General features: G+C 41.9%; 1 protein-coding gene and 1 non-coding gene across 2 annotated transcripts in view; both read left to right on the forward strand.

The window, feature by feature from the left end:
* Window positions 1–18,875, forward strand: part of LOC126445065 (uncharacterized) — a 406,008-nt gene that overhangs the window by 342,729 nt on the left and 44,404 nt on the right. Inside the window, exon 8 of the mRNA XM_050090970.1 lies at window positions 13,358–13,537. Within this exon, the coding sequence (XP_049946927.1) occupies window positions 13,358–13,537 (180 nt within the window). The remainder of the gene's footprint in view (window positions 1–13,357; window positions 13,538–18,875) is intronic.
* Window positions 7–78, forward strand: Trnar-ccu (transfer RNA arginine (anticodon CCU)). Its single transcript has one exon. It is a non-coding gene; the product is annotated as a tRNA-Arg (tRNA).

An 18,875-nucleotide genomic window follows, 5' to 3' on the forward strand; every position in this document is an offset into this window, starting at 1 on the left:
AGGCGTGCCAGGGTGGCGTAGTGGTTTGTGCGTCTGCCTCCTGCGCAGGAGGCCTGGTTTCAAATCCCGGCCTTGGTACAAGATTTTCATTCTTCTCTTCACTGTATATATCAACCAGCATGATTGACTTCGTTGTAGTTTTGTTTTTTACAAAAATATGAACAGCGGTACGACTTTTTTTAAATGGCACTCTGTATTTTTTATTCGGTAATTCATTTCCTCTCCTAAAGATCTATTCAAAAATGTATTACAGTGTACCATTCACTGAAACAAAACGTTATTAATTACGTGACACAACACTGACTTTGAGCCGGGCATCACAAACTCTTCCACTTGCTGTAGTTGTCAGAAAACAAATGAAAACCAAGTAAAAAAATAACACGAAATTGACTTTGACTCTCCTGTACCATTGCCCAGGAGTAGAACGTTCAAAAGTGACCCTAGACACCAATACACTAGTTCACTCGTTGAATGAAACAATTGTTTAGCGCTTCCAGTGATTCCTACTGAAGAGAATTACAAGCAAGCACGATACGTTCCTGCATGTCCTCTGGAGTTGTTGGAATATCGCGATAGACAACGTCTTTAATGCATCCCCAAAGAATAAAGTCCAGAGGATTTAAATCAGGAGACCTAGCAGGCCAAGTAATTTCTCCTCCTCGACCAATCCATCTGGCAGGATACTTTCGGTTCAGAACACGACGTGCACGCAAGTCATTATATGCTGGACATCCGTCGTATTGATACCATATAAGCATTCTGGTTCTTAGCGGCACTTCATCCAGAAAAGGAGGAAGAATTCGTCTGAGGAAGTTGGCATACGCTGTGCCGTTCAGACTACCATTGTTGAAATAAGGGCCAATAATTGTACGAGTAGTACCAAACATCTCACACCAGGCGTTAACTCTCCATTGACGCTAATGTTCCACCTGCCTAAGCCATCGTGGGTTGTCGCTGGATTAATAATGCATGTTCCTCGCATTTACCTGTCCTCTGTCTGAGAAGGAACATTCATCGGTAAATAGAACATTCGAGAAGAAGTACGGGTTGGCGAGGATTTGCTGCTGCGCCCACTGACAGAACTGTACACGATTCTGGAAATCATTCCCGTGAAATTCTTGATGTAGGTGTACGTGATAAGGATGGACAGGTGACGTGTAAGGATACGATGTACACTGGTTTTAGGAATGCCAATCTCGTGTTCTAGCTGCCGTGTGCTCACGTGTAGGTTCTTAACAACGGAATCGAGAACAGTAACTTCGGCAGCTTAGTTTGTGCGAGTGCTAAGACGATTGCGTTTCGTGAGTTGAAACTTCCCGTTTCCTGAACCGTCGCAACAAGACGAGAAAACATCCGTCGGGAAGGCGGGTTCTTGTCAGGATACCGCTCTTATACAGTTCCGCTGCCTGCGTAGCATTTCGCCTATCTTCAGCAACAACAACAATAAAAGAAACGTTATGTCGATGCAGTTTGTAGAACGGACAGCCTTTACTGTATGCCTACCCTACACAACAGTATTTAAAAGGACTAAACTACTGTACTAAACGTTCCCGTACATAAGAAAACAGTATTGTAATTACTTTTCAGTTAACTTACATTCCCCATAGATGAGTAGCATTTCTACCTTCTCTTCGTTGGTGTACATTCAACTCACACAACTCTTCAACTGACGACGGTTGACGGAACGACGGGTGTGCATTCTGCTTATGTCTACATTTGTCCTCTGTCAACATCAGCACGTGGATGTGTTCTATTACCCCGAATACCTACACTAAGCGCTGGGAGCGCCAACGTCAATGTTGTGTTATGTAATTAATAACGTTGTGTTTCGGCGAATGGCACACTGTGATACACTTTTAAATAAATCTTTAGCAGCGGAATTGAATTACCGAATAAAAATACAGGGTGCCATTTAAAAAGTCGTACCGCTGTTTATATCTTTGTAAAAATCCAAACTACAGAGAAGCCAATCACGCTTATTGATGTTCGCCTGACGGCTAAAGAACATTTGCTTGAAACATTTTGTAATTTCCATCTGGACAAACAGTTATTTAAGGTGGTCAAGATAAATGGGACAACCCATATATACACTCCTGGAAATTGAAATAAGAACACCGTGAATTCATTGTCCCAGGAAGGGGAAACTTTATTGACACATTCCTGGGGTCAGATACATCACATGATCACACTGACAGAACCACAGGCACATAGACACAGGCAACAGAGCATGCACAATGTCGGCACTAGTACAGTGTATATCCACCTTTCGCAGCAATGCAGGCTGCTATTCTCCCATGGAGACGATCGTAGAGATGCTGGATGTAGTCCTGTGGAACGGCTTGCCATGCCATTTCCACCTGACGCCTCAGTTGGACCAGCGTTCGTGCTGGACGTGCAGACCGCGTGAGACGACGCTTCATCCAGTCCCAAACATGTTCAATGGGGGACAGATCCGGAGATCTTGCTGGCCAGGGTAGTTGACTTACACCTTCGGCCAGTGTAGGAGATCGCTCCCCACACCATGATGCCGGGTGTTGGCCCTGTGTGCCTCGGTCGTACGCAGTCCTGATTGTGGCGCTCACCTGCACGGCGCCAAACACGCATACGACCATCATTGGCACCAAGGCAGAAGCGACTCTCATCGCTGAAGACGACACGTCTCCATTCGTCCCTCCATTCACGCCTGTCGCGACACCACTGGAGGCGGGCTGCACGATGTTGGGGCGTGAGCGGAAGACGGCCTAACGGTGTGCGGGACCGTAGCCCAGCTTCATGGAGACGGTTGCGAATGGTCCTCGCCGATACCCCAGGAGCAACAGTGTCCCTAATTTGCTGGGAAGTGGCGGTGCGGTCCCCTACGGCACTGCGTAGGATCCTACGGTCTTGGCGTGCATCCGTGCGTCGCTGCGGTCCGGTCCCAGGTCGACGGGCACGTGCACCTTCCGCCGACCACTGGCGACAACATCGATGTACTGTGGAGACCTCACGCCCCACGTGTTGAGCAATTCGGCGGTACGTCCACCCGGCCTCCCGCATGCCCACTATACGCCCTCGCTTAAAGTCCGTCAACTGCACATACGGTTCACGTCCACGCTGTCGCGGCATGCTACCAGTGTTAAAGACTGCGATGGAGCTCCGTATGCCACGGCAAACTGGCTGACACTGACGGCGGCGGTGCACAAATGCTGCGCTGCTAGCGCCATTCGACGGCCAAGACCGCGGTTCCTGGTGTGTCCGCTGTGCCGTGCGTGTGATCATTGCTTGTACAGCCCTCTCGCAGTGTCCGGAGCAAGTATGGTGGGTCTGACACACCGGTGTCAATGTGTTCCTTTTTCCATTTCCAGGAGTGTATATTTGGACTTGAAGGTCTCTGGAATCATGCTGTTTCATTTGCCTTTATGTTGAAATCTCCAGCTGTTACGTCGTTGAACTTTCATTAGCGGCATATAATGTAAAAGGGAACTAAGTACTGTATTTATAACCGCGTATTGACTGAAGAGGAGCTACGTTCACTGTAACCATCGACACAAGTTATTACATTGGGTCATTCATGTGAGAGCGTTCTACGATCACCACTGTGTTGACTGTCCCGATGCTGTTCTTCACTTCTTCCCTCCTCGTGCTGAAATCTTCATTCCTTGAGTAAATCATTCTCCCATCGTCAACGACAGTGTGTCAGACATGTAATGTCCTAAAAATGTTCAAATGTGTGTGAAATCTTATGGGACTTAACTGCTAAGGTCATCAGTCCCTAAGCGTACACACTGCTTAACCTAAATTATCCTAAGGACAAACACACACACCCATGCCAGAGGGAGGACTCGAACCCCCGCCGGGATGAGCCGCACAGTCCATGACTGCAGCGTCCTAGACCGCTCGGCTAATCCCGCGCGGCTGTAATGTCCTAGTTGCTTTTGATCTTGGAGGAAAAAGAAATCTTTTCCACAACTAGGCAGGGAACAGAAGCAGGGACCACTGACTTATTTCCTGATCGATAGGTGTACTCCATTGTTCTACAGTTAATCAGAAGACTCGTCATTGTGACTTTTACAAGCAGGGAATGTGATACAATACTGTCAGGGGTAAGCCCTTCAGTGCTATTCAAAATAAGTAGACCCTGTTCAGCCACCAACTTCCGCATTCCCTGTTCCACGTGAACAACACTTCGTTGCTCAAGCACTTTTTATAGCTGTTAAAGAAAAAAGAAAGGAGATAATGTTTTCGACCTCCCGTCGTTAATGACGTCATCAGAGACGGAGCACAGTCTCGAAATAATAAGGAAGGAGGGCGCCGACCACTGCAGTTTTCTTGTCCCAGTATCACCTCTTCCGCTGTGTGGCTGCCCCGGAGTGTCTCGGAGTATGTACACCACTATATCTCCTTTTCTCATAGATACTGTCCACAGGTTTCGCCAGTTTTGTTTAATACCTCTCCATTTCGTTTCTTAAGTAGTGAGTATTTTATTATCATTATGAAACCTCAGATTTCAAAGCTTCTCATAATCATACCATCATTTCCGCCTACACTTTCGTTTCCTTAAACACTCTGAATATGCTCAGGATCCAGACATTGCCTTCTGTCCGCAGTTCACTGACCAGGACGTATATGCCAGAAACTTTGGTTCACCTGCTGGTCAGCCCTCAGTGATAAAAATTCATTTCACCGGGGGGAGGGGGGGGGGGTAATTAACCGATAATCTCGGTACGAATGTTGTCAGATTAACGTGCGATATGGCTTCGGATAAGGGGGATGGGGGACAGGGAGGGGAGAGGTGACAGGGCGTTCTCTAGTCAGATTCACGAACGATGGCGGTTTGCTCAGGTCAGGGATGCCATTGTAGCTGGTTCCAAGCGACACCTGCGTTATGCGCGTACGCATACATTGCGCTAGAAGAAAGTGTGTGTCCTGCAAATTATGTCTCTCGCGAGCTTGTGTAGAATCTGTCACTTACCACCACCATCATCGATGAAAACCCTCGCAATAAATTGAATATAAAATCGCTAAATAGTTCACTACAATCAAATCTAATGCTCACACTGGCTTAGACCTTTACAGCACAGTCCTCGGAACGCTACTGGACGCTTATTAACTGTCGGATAATGTGTGACGTACGTTTACAGTACAAACCTGAGCTCAGCCGCTATCGTTCGTGACTCTAACTTTAGTTGTGTCTGAGTCATTCATTCTCCACCCGCTCTATCCTTTTTCGAAGGATTGAGATTTTTGCATGGATAGCTCGAGGACTGCTAGACCATGGAAAATAACGAGATAAGAAAAGCCATGACAGAGTTTTGCGTCTGCCAGTAATGCGAGACGGGGCAGTGGAACTCGTCCAGTACTCTCCACCAAAAGCGAAATACCGGCCGCAATTCATTTGTTCGTCACATCTTGTCGAACTCTCACATAAGTTGGGTACGACATTTCTAAACACTGTCAGATTGTTCCAGGACATGACCAATTAATGGGAAGATCTTCCCGCACTAATAGGTCATTACACCGAATGCTGTTACATTGTGTAATCGTTTAAGGAAAACATGAACACTGCCCTTATATGCTTTTCTTTTCCCATTAATACTTGATCACAAGATTGACAACCAAGAACGTGAATAGAGCGTTTACACACGACACAGCGAACAAATGAATCATACGGCAACTATTCTGTATATTGCATTCGGACTGTACGATACTTCGTAGTGACAAACTGAACAATCGACAACGAAGTACGAGCGTCAGTAGAAACCGTCTCTCGTCACACAGTAGCTGTTTTGCGCTATACTAAAACACAATTTCTGAAGATAAGAAAATGACCGTATCAAGTGGCTGGATGGGTCATTTCTCCAAGAGGCTACTGAGGAAAACACGTTCTGTCAGTTGCAGATGTATCTGATCCGTATCCCTACAAGAGAAATTTCCTGTATCTCATACAGTGACAATGGGGAGAAGGATATAGCAATTCATAAGATATAAGTCCTATAATTACAAACTGCCAACAATGTCAGTTGGCGTATTTGCGTTTGCTGAAGGCATCATTGTGTCATCGGGCGAAGGTATTTTCAGTAAACTAAAAGATGTCAAACTAATGTGGTCCTTAAGGGATTCGAATCCCGCAGCTTCCAAGTAAGACCCCGGTGTCTTAATTACTGCCGCACATCAAATATTTGTAATATGCGACACATTTTACCTCTTTATACATAGAAAACGCTGGTAACCACAACAGACAGACGCCAAATCTGGAACTTTTTCCGTAGAAGGCGTTACATACTAGTTGCTGCTTCCTGAGGTACTGATTATTGGTATTGACGATTGGACAATACTGCCCACGATGCATAAAATGCATCATATTCCGAAAAACCTACTTCAACTAATGGAGCTAGACTGGTCAGCAGAAATGTAGTTCCACTACATGACAATGTTTCGTACCTGCCAGGGACATAAATTGCCAAACGTATTTGTAGCAATATGTCTCGTCCTGTGAGACACTTAGGCATGTAATGTAAGCATCAAACTTCTCACAAAACATCAAGCTATTTTGTGTTGTTTATTTGGGTTTGCCACTGAGGAGGGAGGAGGGGAAAGGAAAAGTCAAAAAACTGGAAAACAGCGTCAACGAGCATCTTTGTTTCTCTTGTCGGATGCCCACGAAGATGAGTTACTTTGGCACAAGTTAGCAGCTTCGACTCCTGCATATATACAAATAACTTTATTTTCCGTAAAAGACTTTTGTTTGAAAATGACAGAATAATCAAAGTTTTCAGCATTAGAGATAATTCCCCTCTCATCCCACACTTACCTCAACGACATATGATAGCTGTTGTGGCGTAACAAGACAGCTACGCCACACTGAAGTAGCCGAAAGGCACGCGTTAATCTCCCGTAGACTATAGAGAGAGGTCTGAAACAGGATACGTAATGAATGGTAGCAAGAAAAGTACGTAGCTGCTATAATACTTAACTTTTAATCCATCTTTTGTATACAGCATTCCTTGATGATACAAGTGAGACTCTATCTTAAAATGGTTAATGGCGCCTTGCTAGGTCGTAGCCATTGACTTAGCTGAAGGCTATTCTAACTGTCTCTCGGCAAATGAGAGAAAGGCTTCGTCAGTGTAGTCGCTAGCAAAGTCGTCGTACAACTGGGGCGAGTGCTATTCCGTATCTCGAGACCTGCCTTGTGGTGGCGCTCGGTCTGCGATCACACAGTGGCGACACGCGGGTCCGACATGTACTATATGGACCGCGGCCGATTTGAAGCTACCACCTAGCAAGTGTGGTGTCTGGCGGTTACACCACAATAGCAATATATTTGCCATATACATTATATTTGACATAATATCTTTGTTTAGTTAAATTTTTATTTCGGCATATTTTAAAACAAGGATTAAAGTCCATTTACGATTTTGATTTGAATATTGCAGTATAAATAATCCTAAAGAAAACTAAATTCACCCAAATGATACTTATTTATTATTCCATTAATAGTGTGTTTTGGTCTTCAGTTATTTAGTTTCCCGTCATTACACCTTGCCTCCTGTTTATTTTTCATTCATCCACAGGATTGTGTTTTGGATGCAGTGTTGTAGATTACAATTAGTATTTTAAATAAACCATACAATCGAAGCGATTAAACGTGCGTAAAATATTCTCCACTTGCAACTCTTCGCTCAGTTTAATTAATTCACTACCACAAGAGTTTCTTGATGTTCATACTGCCTCATTTTTTTCCGTTTCTGTTACATCCAGTGTTACAGCTCTGCTACTGGAATCTTCTTCCTGGTTCTTCTCCGGCTCCACTGACGTCGCCTTTTTCTTCTTAGTTCGTAATTTATCTTTCTTTAAACTTTTTGATTCTGTCCTCCACCTCCTTATATTGTTTACTAGCCTTGCCATATTTGCATATCTACTGCACCTTACGTCAATTATAATCGATGACTAATAAATTATGCTTCTACAACGTCTGTTTCCAGTCTTAAATTAACTGTCCCTGGTTACATTATCAGATGTCCCAAGAACACGCCCCTTCGTTTGGAATGGGTTCTCCACATAGCTCTTTTTGCGTCTGTATTTTCATACACATGTTAATTTTTTATATTTTGTATTTAATATTTCAAATTCTCCTGTGGAACCAACCTTAATTCCTTTTTCATCCTCTCCGGAGTTCATACACTTCCTACAAGTTACCTTTGTAAGTACACTTCCAAAAACATCATCAGCAATCCCTTGACAATGTTCAATAACAGCACAGTTATTTTTGTGAAGAAAGATTTCTTCGAGTGTTCTAGTCTGCTTCTGACATCTTCCTCCGCTGGCTATCTTGTGAGGCTTCCTCCCTAGACAGATGAATACTTTAACTTTTTTTAAATATTTAACTTCTCATTTAATTTCTCTGGAACCATCTGAGGCATGGTCACGGAAAAAATCACTACACAATTAATACAATACTGACAAAAAGTTAAAAGAAAACGAAAAGATTCTATGAGAGTGTATACAGATAACTAACACAATGCAGCTGTAGTTTCTAAGTACTGAGGGGAATAACGATAGCGTACCACAAGGGAGCCATTCTACTTAAATTTGAAAAATCTGGAGTTCGTCTCTCTCATCGCTGCTGGAACCTTTTTGGAAATGGAACGTACAGAATAAGCTCAGCTTCCTGTTGTGTGCTTAAAACAACTGTGTCCAAGTACAAACTGTATTTCTGTCCACTGTTCACTGTGTGTGAATAAGTCCATTATATTAATCACAACTCCCACGAGCAAATATACCTATGTGGAACTCCAGTACATTTGAACTGGGCGAAATCTGCGAACAGACAGGGCGGATCTTTCTGTTTGCCCTTCACCAGAGCTCTGTTTGTTTTCCCTATTCATTTGTTCAACGGAAGAATGATTAAAGTTCTATTTCTCTACATCAGTTCGTCTCTGCTCAGTCCATCAGTATAAACTGTGTAGTAAGTATCGCGTACATTCCACTTGATACCTCCAACCTTTCATTTCAACCAGAAGCGTTATGTCGCGTGCATTAGCACTGGCAATTGTTCCCTATGGCAGTCTGACAGTCTGAAAACTTGGTTTGCGTCCTTCTTAAAATGGGCTTGGCTACATCTGACAAGACACTTTAATATATGAGCTGTGCTCTGTTTAGCTATTGTGGACTGCTCGTCTGCTTCTTTACCATGTCTCAATTCTTCTCAAAATTTATAAAATATTATTTTGTGTCTAACCTAACCTAACCTTCTTCAATGCGCTGTCTACTTCCACTAATACGAAGAACATATAAATCAGTTTTTAACATGTTTTCATTGGATCACTTTCTTGTCTGTCTGTCTCTTCGGTACAAATTTTGCTGTTGATTGTAAATTAACTTTCCAGTGAGCTAGGGACTTGAAATTTTAAACATAGTTCAGAACTCGATCACAGTGCAATAATGTGGGACTGGGAACGACATGCCTGGAACAAGAGAAGGGCTGCGGGTTAAAACTGGTTGAGAAAAAGGCGTAACGCTGAGCACCGCCTGTCGAATTGGAGTTCCTGCACGACGGCTGTGCTTAGCAGGTTGCGTCACAACCCCTACAGACGCAATGTCGTATATCACCTGTCGCAAAAGGAGTCTGCGACAACTCATTCAATTTATAGCTGCACTCTGTAGTGCATGAAGCCATTCTGATCAAACTGGGAGGTACAAGTATCATTTGCAATCTGGAAAAAAACTACCGTAAGATTTCACTACCACCCATGAAGCTGAGGGTGGGGCTGAAAAAGCGTGACATAAAACGGTAACTCGGACGCCTGGAGCAATTTAAAACAAAAAAATGGTTCAAATGGCTCTGAGCACTATGCGACTTAACTTCTGAGGTCATCAGTCGCCTAGAACTTAGAACTAATTAAGCCTAACTGACCTAAGGACATCACACACATCCATGCCCGAGGCAGGATTCGAACCTGCGACCGTAGCGGTCGCTCGGTTCCAGACTGTAGCGCCTAGAACCGCACGACCACTCCGGCCGGCAATTTAAAACAAATTAGGTGTATATGTGATTCATTTGACTACGTTTTTACTAACTCGCTCTCTTGTACTATTTGTTCGGTACAAATTCGGTGCAATTGGTTTCTAACAAACTCCCCGATGAACTAGATACTTGGATCTTTGAACATAGCTCAGAACTGAATGACGATACAATGTTGAGTCGCTTTCTTGTCAGCTATGTGGCGGAGAGTACTTCGTGTACTACTGTCATTCCCCCTTTCCCTGTTTCAGTCGTGAATGATTCGTGGGAAGAACAAATGTTGGTAATCTCCCGTGTGCGCTCTAATCTCTCCGACTATTACCTTCACAGACTTTCCTCGAACTGTAGGAAGAATCAGTCTATTGTTTGACTCAGGTGAAAGGAAACTGAAATAAACTTGAAATTTACCCGACATTTCTGCTGTATTCTCATCAAGACGTTTAACATCGAGGGCAACATTTTACACACACAAGACTAAAAACAGAAATTGAGTACTTGTACAAAAAACAAATTTTTAACATAAAATGGTTTTAAAACGGGTTAAAAAGTATAAAACAATTTGTCTTTGTCCCATACAGATTCTTTACAGATAGTTCGAAAAATTTTGTGATTGTGATTTTTAGTAGCTACGAAAATTCTCATAAAATTTATAGCGAAAAATATGGGGCGTACGTAATATAAAATTGAAACATGAAGAATTGCCCTCTAACAGTTGTCTGTTTCATGTTTCTAACGTTTTTCGTTAGAAATCTGACAAGTATTTTCATATTTTTGACAGTTCACAGTCACAAATTTTCAGAACTATCACTGTGAGATCAGGAATCCGTCTGAGGCTAAGATAAATTATTTTATACTTTATAGTCCGATGTAAAAAGATGTTACTTTAAAAATTATTTTCGGCTAAATAATTATTTATTCCTAATGTCAGTTATAAAATGTAACTTTAGAATTATTTATCCGCCTCCATTTTGCTTCTAAGTCAAACTGATTTTCTTTCGGTATGCCATAATTTTAATTTCTGTTTATCTGCTTAAAATCATTGTGGCCAGACGGTTACAAGCGAGATATCTCACTTTCATAGCCCAATAGCTGCTGTGTGTGCACACTCGTTATTTCTTAAATAGTATCATAATCATAAGAAAAATTTTCTTTACTATCTCATTTTTTAGATATCGGATCGAAACATGGAGTTTAATATAACTTTCGAAGATATCTCATCGATTCGTATACTAATCATTCAATGGTGTGTCGAACTCTGACATTATTCTTTGATCAACTGTTTCTTAACATTATCTCCTCCCGTTCTATCAACATGGCAGACACATTTTTTGCGTCCCGCAAACGTTCCGAGTATTATGACCAGGTGCCTACTATTTTTTCAGCACTCTACGTATCTGTCATCTACACATGGATCGATGTTGTGACACGTACGCAGTGAAATACGAAAATGCTACATTCAGATCAATAATTCGAGATCGAGAAGTAAGCAGATCTGAGCATGCTTCTCTGAGAATCAAACATTTTTCCCTTTATGTAGAATGTACTTTAAAAATATATTACCGTCAAGGTTAAAATGGTTCAGATGGCTCTAAGCACTACGGGACTTAACATCTGAGGTCATCAGTCCCCTAGACTTAGAACTACTTAAACCTAACTAACCTAAGCACATCACACACTTTCATGCCCGAGGCAGGATTCGAACCTGCGACCGTAGCAGCAGCGCGGTTCCGAACTGAAGCGCCTAGAACCGCTCGGCCACATCGACCGGCTATCGTCAAGGGCAATAGTCGCGGTGAACTGGAGGGATTGGGAAATGAAAGAAAATAACGGTAGAAGCGTCTTTCAACTCTTCCCTACTATACATATTCCTTTCTAGTCCCAGTAACGACTCAACAAACCTCATTAAATACACACACATACACACACGTGGTGTCTTTCTGTTTACGTCTCCGTATACTCCACTCTCATCATTTAATCTTTCTCGCCTGGTGCCTCTGCTTCTTTTACTCTTTCCTCTCCCTCCCTTTTAGTCTGATTTATCTGCTCTCATTGTCATGTCTCTCTTTTCTGCTCTTATCTCCCCCCTCTCTCTCTTACACACACACAAACACACACACACACACACACACACACACACACACACACACACACATATATATATATATATATATATATATATATATATATATATATATATAATAGAGGGAAACATTCCACGTGGGAAAAATATATCTAAAAACACAGATGATGTGACTTACCGAACGAAAGTGCTGGCAGGTCGATAGACACACAAACAAACACAAACATACACATGAAATTCAAGCTTTCGCAACAAACTGTTGCCTCATCAGGATAGAGGGAAGGAGAGGGAAAGACGAAAGGATGTGGATTTTAAGGGAGAGGGTAAGGAGTCATTCCAATCCCGGGAGTGGAAAGACTTACCTTAGGGGGGAAAAAAGGACAGGTATACACTCGCACACACACATATCCATCCGCACATACACAGCCACAAGCAGACATTTGTAAAGGCCTAAATATATATATATATATATATATATATATATATATATATATATATATATATATATCGCTCTCTCCCCCTCTCTCTTTCTCCCTCTCTCTCATTTCTTATCCCTCACCTTCTTCTCTGTAGAAACAACAAATATCAAGAAAATACCACCTCACCTAACTTCCCTTCAAACAAGGTAACATAATGGAGTTCACTTAACAGATTACCTATAGGATTGCATCGATGCTAATATAATCATATTGTATGTTGGTTATACTACATACTGAGCATCATGAATGGTACATATAAGCGCAATTCGTGAATACACGATATTCTGGTTATTAATTTTTGAAATAATAAGACTATCAACAAACTTATGCATATTCGAAAAGGTTAGCACTAGGGCTTGATAGTTACAGTAGATGTCTCTACAGATATTAAGCTTCTCATCTTTTATAAATCTAAAACCCAAATCCTAAACAACACTGCTCGTCTATGTCACCAACCTACCTTTTTATTTTTATTTTAAGCCAATATATTTGCAGCTTATGGTCAGTAACAATAACTACTAAATTTCAAAATAATTATGTGTAACTAATTTGCAAATGCAAAACTTAAATCAGTTGGAAAACCAAAATCGATATCATGTGAAAAAAGGAAAAGATCTCAAATAATTCAGCATTCACTCACTGCACAGGTTCGGTATACGTATTTGTAAATACACGCCCACTGACTACTTTGGCAAAATTTGTTTGTGAACAATAGTATTTGTTGTGACGAGTTCTAGTCTGTAGTTATGTGGCTGGCTGGAATGTGAGGTGACTGTGGAAGGCTGTGTGACGCAGGCCGGTGGAGTTCGTGGCTCAGTACGAGTTCGTGGACGTCCGAGAGGCCGGTGAGCCGCTGGCGGGACCGCGCCGGCCTTGCGCGCGGCAGTTCTCCGCCTCGCCGCAAGATGGCCTGCAGGAGCTCTCCACGCCGCCCAACGTCTTCCTCTACGGTCGCGGCGGCGCGCACAACATCAGGTGAGCGACAGCTCTGTCTCCTCCTCGGGATCAAGATCTTTTATTCCTGCGGGAGTAAACGCTGCACTGATCCCTGTCGACAGTTTCAACTGTGTACCGTGGAAGCTGCCTACTACTAAATTGCTTTCACAATTTAGTTTGTTTGTTTACTTAACCTGATCAGGCAATCGGACTGTTTAATTTGTACTCGCTCTACCGAATTCGCTTCTATCAACGACTTTGTTCCCTAACCAATACTACCACGATTACACCCGTTATTATGAGCATGCTATTTGTTATTGACTGGGAAAATATACTTCAAATTTCATAACAAGTTTGGAATTTATTACTGAGTATTAGCAGCAAGGATTTCTAGCTCTTACATGCACACCGTTGAAATCACAAGTCTACCTTTCATACACCTAAATCCATTCCTAAGTGTTAACCCAGCCCGACAGCCCATTTTGGGGCCCTTACTTTTTCTAGTGTATATCAATGACCTTTCATCAGTAACATTACCAGATGCCAAGTTCGTTTTGTTTGCCGATGATACAAACACTGCAATAAATAGCAAATAAAGTGTAGGCTTAGAAAGATCAGCTAATAAAATATTTGTAGACATTAATCGCTGGTTCCTAGCCAATTCCTTGTCACTAAACTTTGAAAAAACACACTACATGCAGTTCAGAACTTGTAAGAGGTGTCCCACGAGTATATGTCTAACATACGATGACAAGAAGATAGAAGAAGTGGACAGTGTTAAATTCTTGGGATTACAGCTAGATAATAAATTCAACTGGGAGGAGCACGCCACAGAACTGCTGAAGCGTCTTAACAAATCTCTGTTTGCAATGCGAATTTTGTCAGACATAGGGAATATAAAAATGAAAAAGCTGGCATACTATGCTTACTTTCATTCCATAATGTCATATGGGATTATTTTTGGGGTAATCCATCAAACCAAGCAAACGTTTTCCCGGCACAAAAACGTGCAGTAAGAGTTATATGTGGTGTGAACTCAAGAACATCCTGCAGAAGCCTGTTTAGGGAACTAGGGATACTAACTACTGCTTCCCAATATATTTATTCCTTAATGAAATTTGTCATTAAAAATATATCACTTTTTCAAACGAACAGCTCAATTCATGGAATCAATACTAGAAATAAGAATAATCTTCACAAGGATTTAAAGTCACTTAGTCTTGTACAAAACGGTGTGCATTATTCAGGAACACACATTTTCAATAACTTGCCAGCAGCCATAAAAAGCTTATCAACCAATGAAATTCAGTTTAAGAGAAGCCTAAAGAATTTACTGGTGGCCAACTCCTTCAACTCCCTTGATGAATTTCTCAGTAAAACCAACTCATATATATATATATATATATATATATATATATATATATATATATATATATATATATATATATATAAACAAAGATGATGTGACTTACCAAATGAAAGTGCTGGCAGGTCGACAGACACACAAACAAACACAAACATACACACAAAATTCAAGCTTTCGCAACAAACTGTTGCCTCATCAGGAAAGAGGGAAGGAGAGGGAAAGACGAAAGGATGTGGGTTTTAAGGGAGAGGGTAAGGAGTCATTCCAACCCCGGGAGCGGAAAGACTTACCTTAGGAGGGAAAAAAGGAAAAAAGGACGGGTATACACTCGCACACACACACATATCCATCCAAGGGTGTCCCAGCTATCTTGTCCACCCAAAATATCTCTGGAACAATAACAGCTATTGGAAAACGACTTTCACCGGTATCAATGTAGGGCTGGGGCCCATGAATATACATATTTGGAAACATTCTAAAACGAAAGCATATGTGTTTTTTAACACAAACTTATGTTTTTTTTAAATGGACCTCCTATATTTTTTCTTCAGCAATCCATAGCATAACAAAGCACATACTCAATGGCGTTGATTGCATCGCAATATTCCCATTACATCCCGAGATATTAAGACGCGAAGTTGACGCTTGAAACACCCGACATGCGCTGCTAGCGCACGTCCTGAGGCTCAGGCGTGCACCCCATGCTGCCCGTAATCGCAGCATACCGTATTATTCGTTTCGGACCTCTTGATAAGTATGGAGGTGTGACTACACATGTCAATCACATCGCGATTACGGGCAGCATGGGGTTCACGCCTGAGCCTCAGGACGCGCTCTAACAGCGCATGTCGGGTGTTTCAAGCGTCAACTTCGCGTCTCAATATCTCGGGATATAATGGGAATATTGCGATGCAATCAACGCCATTGTGTATGTGCTTTGTCATGCTATGGATTGCTGAAGAAAAACTATAGGAGGTCCATTTAAAAAAACATAAGTTTGTGTTAAAAAACACATATGCTTTCGTTTTAGAATGTTTCCAAATATGTATATTCATGGGCCCCAGCCCTACATTGATACCGGTGAAAGTCGTTTTCCAATAGCTGTTATTGTTCCAGAGATATTTTGGGTGGATAAGATAGCTGGGACACCCTATATATATGTAACTTCTGCACCATTTCAGTGCAGTGATGTGTTCATTGTAAATAAGTATTATAGTAGTTGTATTACATGTTTATTACCTTATAACTTTTTAATTTTAATTTTAAATTCAGTGCATTAGTATTTGTAAAATGACTTTCGTACAGTGTTCATTAACCTGTGGAATGGTACATTAGCTTATTTGTTTTAGTTGTAAATATTTGTCATGTATTGCTGTTTTTCTGACATGTTCCACATCCTGGAGGACTTCCGCACTACGGATCAATTGGAATGAAAGTAAATCTAATATAATCTAAAACAGCGCTTAACTTCCGTGACCTGACGGGAACCGGTGTTACCACCGTGGTAAGGACGTTGGCTTCATATTTTAAGCTTACAATATATCTGGTCTAATGTTTGAGTGGAGCGGAAATAAAACTCCCTAGAAATTACACGATGGATAATTGTACGAATTTGCATATTCTCGCGTAGAGTGGGAGACGGACTACTAGGGGTGTCAAATCGAGAAACTTGAAGCATCGTTTTCTAGAAAAATACTTACTGGCTCGAGGATAATCAGAACAATTAAAAAAACTGAAGTTTCTGATTTGAGGCAAAATTACACATTGGATTTTGTCTGAATTTTCGTAATCAAACGAATAATCGGAAACAGACAAATGGGGTGTCAAATTGACCAGCAGGAGGTCTCGTGAAGTAATCAGGGTAATGAAGAAAAACTTAGTTAGTGATTTGAGGGAAAACTAAAATATTTCACAAACTGCTGCTGCTAGGTTTGTGAATGAAGTTAATCTTTTCAAGACAACTATTTTACGCATAAAACGTTGCCTTAGTGTAGAAATTATGGACGTATTTCTTTCATGTCGAAAAAATAAAGTAAATATCAAATTACAGCATAAACTGAAATTCTTTCTGGAAATTTGTGATAAGTTCCTATGGAACCAAACTACTGAGGGCATCAGTCCCTAGGCTTACACACTAGTTAACCTAACTTAAATTATCTTACGCTAAGGACAACACACACAACCATGCCCGAGGAAGGATTCGAACCTGCGACGGGGGGAGTCGCGCGAACTGTGGCATGGCGCCCCGACCGCTCGGCTACCTAGCGCGGCACTGAAACCCTTTTGCTTTCTTATGATCTATATACTCTTAACGATAATAGATAATTAAATATATTATATTTCATGATATCTGAACAAAACTTGAAAATGAAACAAATTTGAGATAAATCCGTTGCATGTTTTGTGAAATGATTTGTGTAAAATTAAAAGTTAAAATAAACTAGAGAAACACTTGAGTGAGGTGACACAATAATTGTACGTGATTTTAAGAATCCTAAAATGAGCATCAAATATTTCTCTAATACTGTTTTTTTCATAATCATTTCACATAACGTTTGACTTTTACTTAGAGTCACACTTTCCGTCTGCACTGTCACTGCTTTCTCCTTCCTAGCGTCAATACAATGAGCTGACAAAAGTCATGGGATACCTTTCAATATCGTGTCGGACCTCCTTTTGTCCGGTGTAGTGCAGCAACTCCACTTGACATGGATTCAGCAAGTCGTCAGGCGATATAAGTGGCCAAGTCATTCGCCCGAATTGCCAGAATGTTGTTTAAACCAATCAAGAACAGTTGTGGCACGATGACATGCTTGGGAATATGAAGTCCATGAATGGCTGCAGATGGCTTCCAAGTGGCCGAACGTAACTATTTCCAGTCAATGATCGGCTCAGTTGGATCAGAGTAATCCGTCCATTCCATGTAAACACAGCCAGCATCATGACAGAGCCACAACCATCTCCACAGTGCCCTGTTGACAATTTGTGTCCGAGGCTTCGTGGGGTCTACACGACACTCGAACCCTATCATCAGCTTTTACGAACTGAACGGGCCAGGGTTTTCAAGCCGTCTAAGGTCCAACCCAAATGGTCACGATCACTGGAGAGGTACTGCAGGCGATGTCGTGCTGTTAGCAAGGGCACCCGCGTCGCTCATCTGCTGCCACAGCCCATTAACGCCAAATTTCGCTGCATTGCCATAATGGATACGTTCTTCGTACGTCCTACATTGATTTACATCTACATCTACGTAGGTACTCCGCAAGACACCGTGCGGTGCATGGTGGAGGGTATCCTGTACCACTATTAGTCATCTGCCTTGCTGTTTTACTAGCACATGCCTCCGCATGTGCCCTAATTTCTCGTATCTTATCTTCGTGGTCCTGACGCGAAATGTATGTTGGCGGCAGTAGAATCGTTAGGCAGCCAGTTTCAAATATCGGTTCTGTAAATTTTCTCAATAGTGTTTCTCGAAAAGAACGTCGGCAGCCAATTTCAAATGTTGGTTCTGTAAATTTTCTCAATAGTATTTCTCGGAAAGAACGTCGCCTTCCCTCCAGAAATTCCCATTTGAGCTCTTCGAAGCATCTCCATAACACATAAGTGTTGTTCGAGCCTAATGGTAAGAAAGCTAGCAGTCCGCCTCTGAACTGCTTCAGTACCTTCCATCACTCCTACCTGCTACAAATCCCAAACACTCGAGCAGTACTCAAGAACAGTACTCAGCAGCGTCTTGTATGCGGTCCCCTTTCCAAGTGAGCCACACATTCCTAAAATATTCCGAACAAACCATTTGCTTTCCCTACCACACTTCTCTAAAGCTCGTACCAGTTGGTACCGCTTTGTGATGTTATGCCCAGAAATTTAAAATATTTGACTGTGTCAAGCAGGACACTGGTAATACTGTATCCGAACGTTACAGGTTTGTTCTTCCTACTCATCTGCGTTTATTTCACTCGGCGTTGTTTGTCTGCCGCTGCTCTAGGTCGTTAAAGTGGAGAACGTCGACCG

Source organism: Schistocerca serialis, chromosome 1 (assembly GCF_023864345.2).
Source record: "Schistocerca serialis cubense isolate TAMUIC-IGC-003099 chromosome 1, iqSchSeri2.2, whole genome shotgun sequence".
Lineage (NCBI taxonomy): Eukaryota > Metazoa > Arthropoda > Insecta > Orthoptera > Acrididae > Schistocerca > Schistocerca serialis.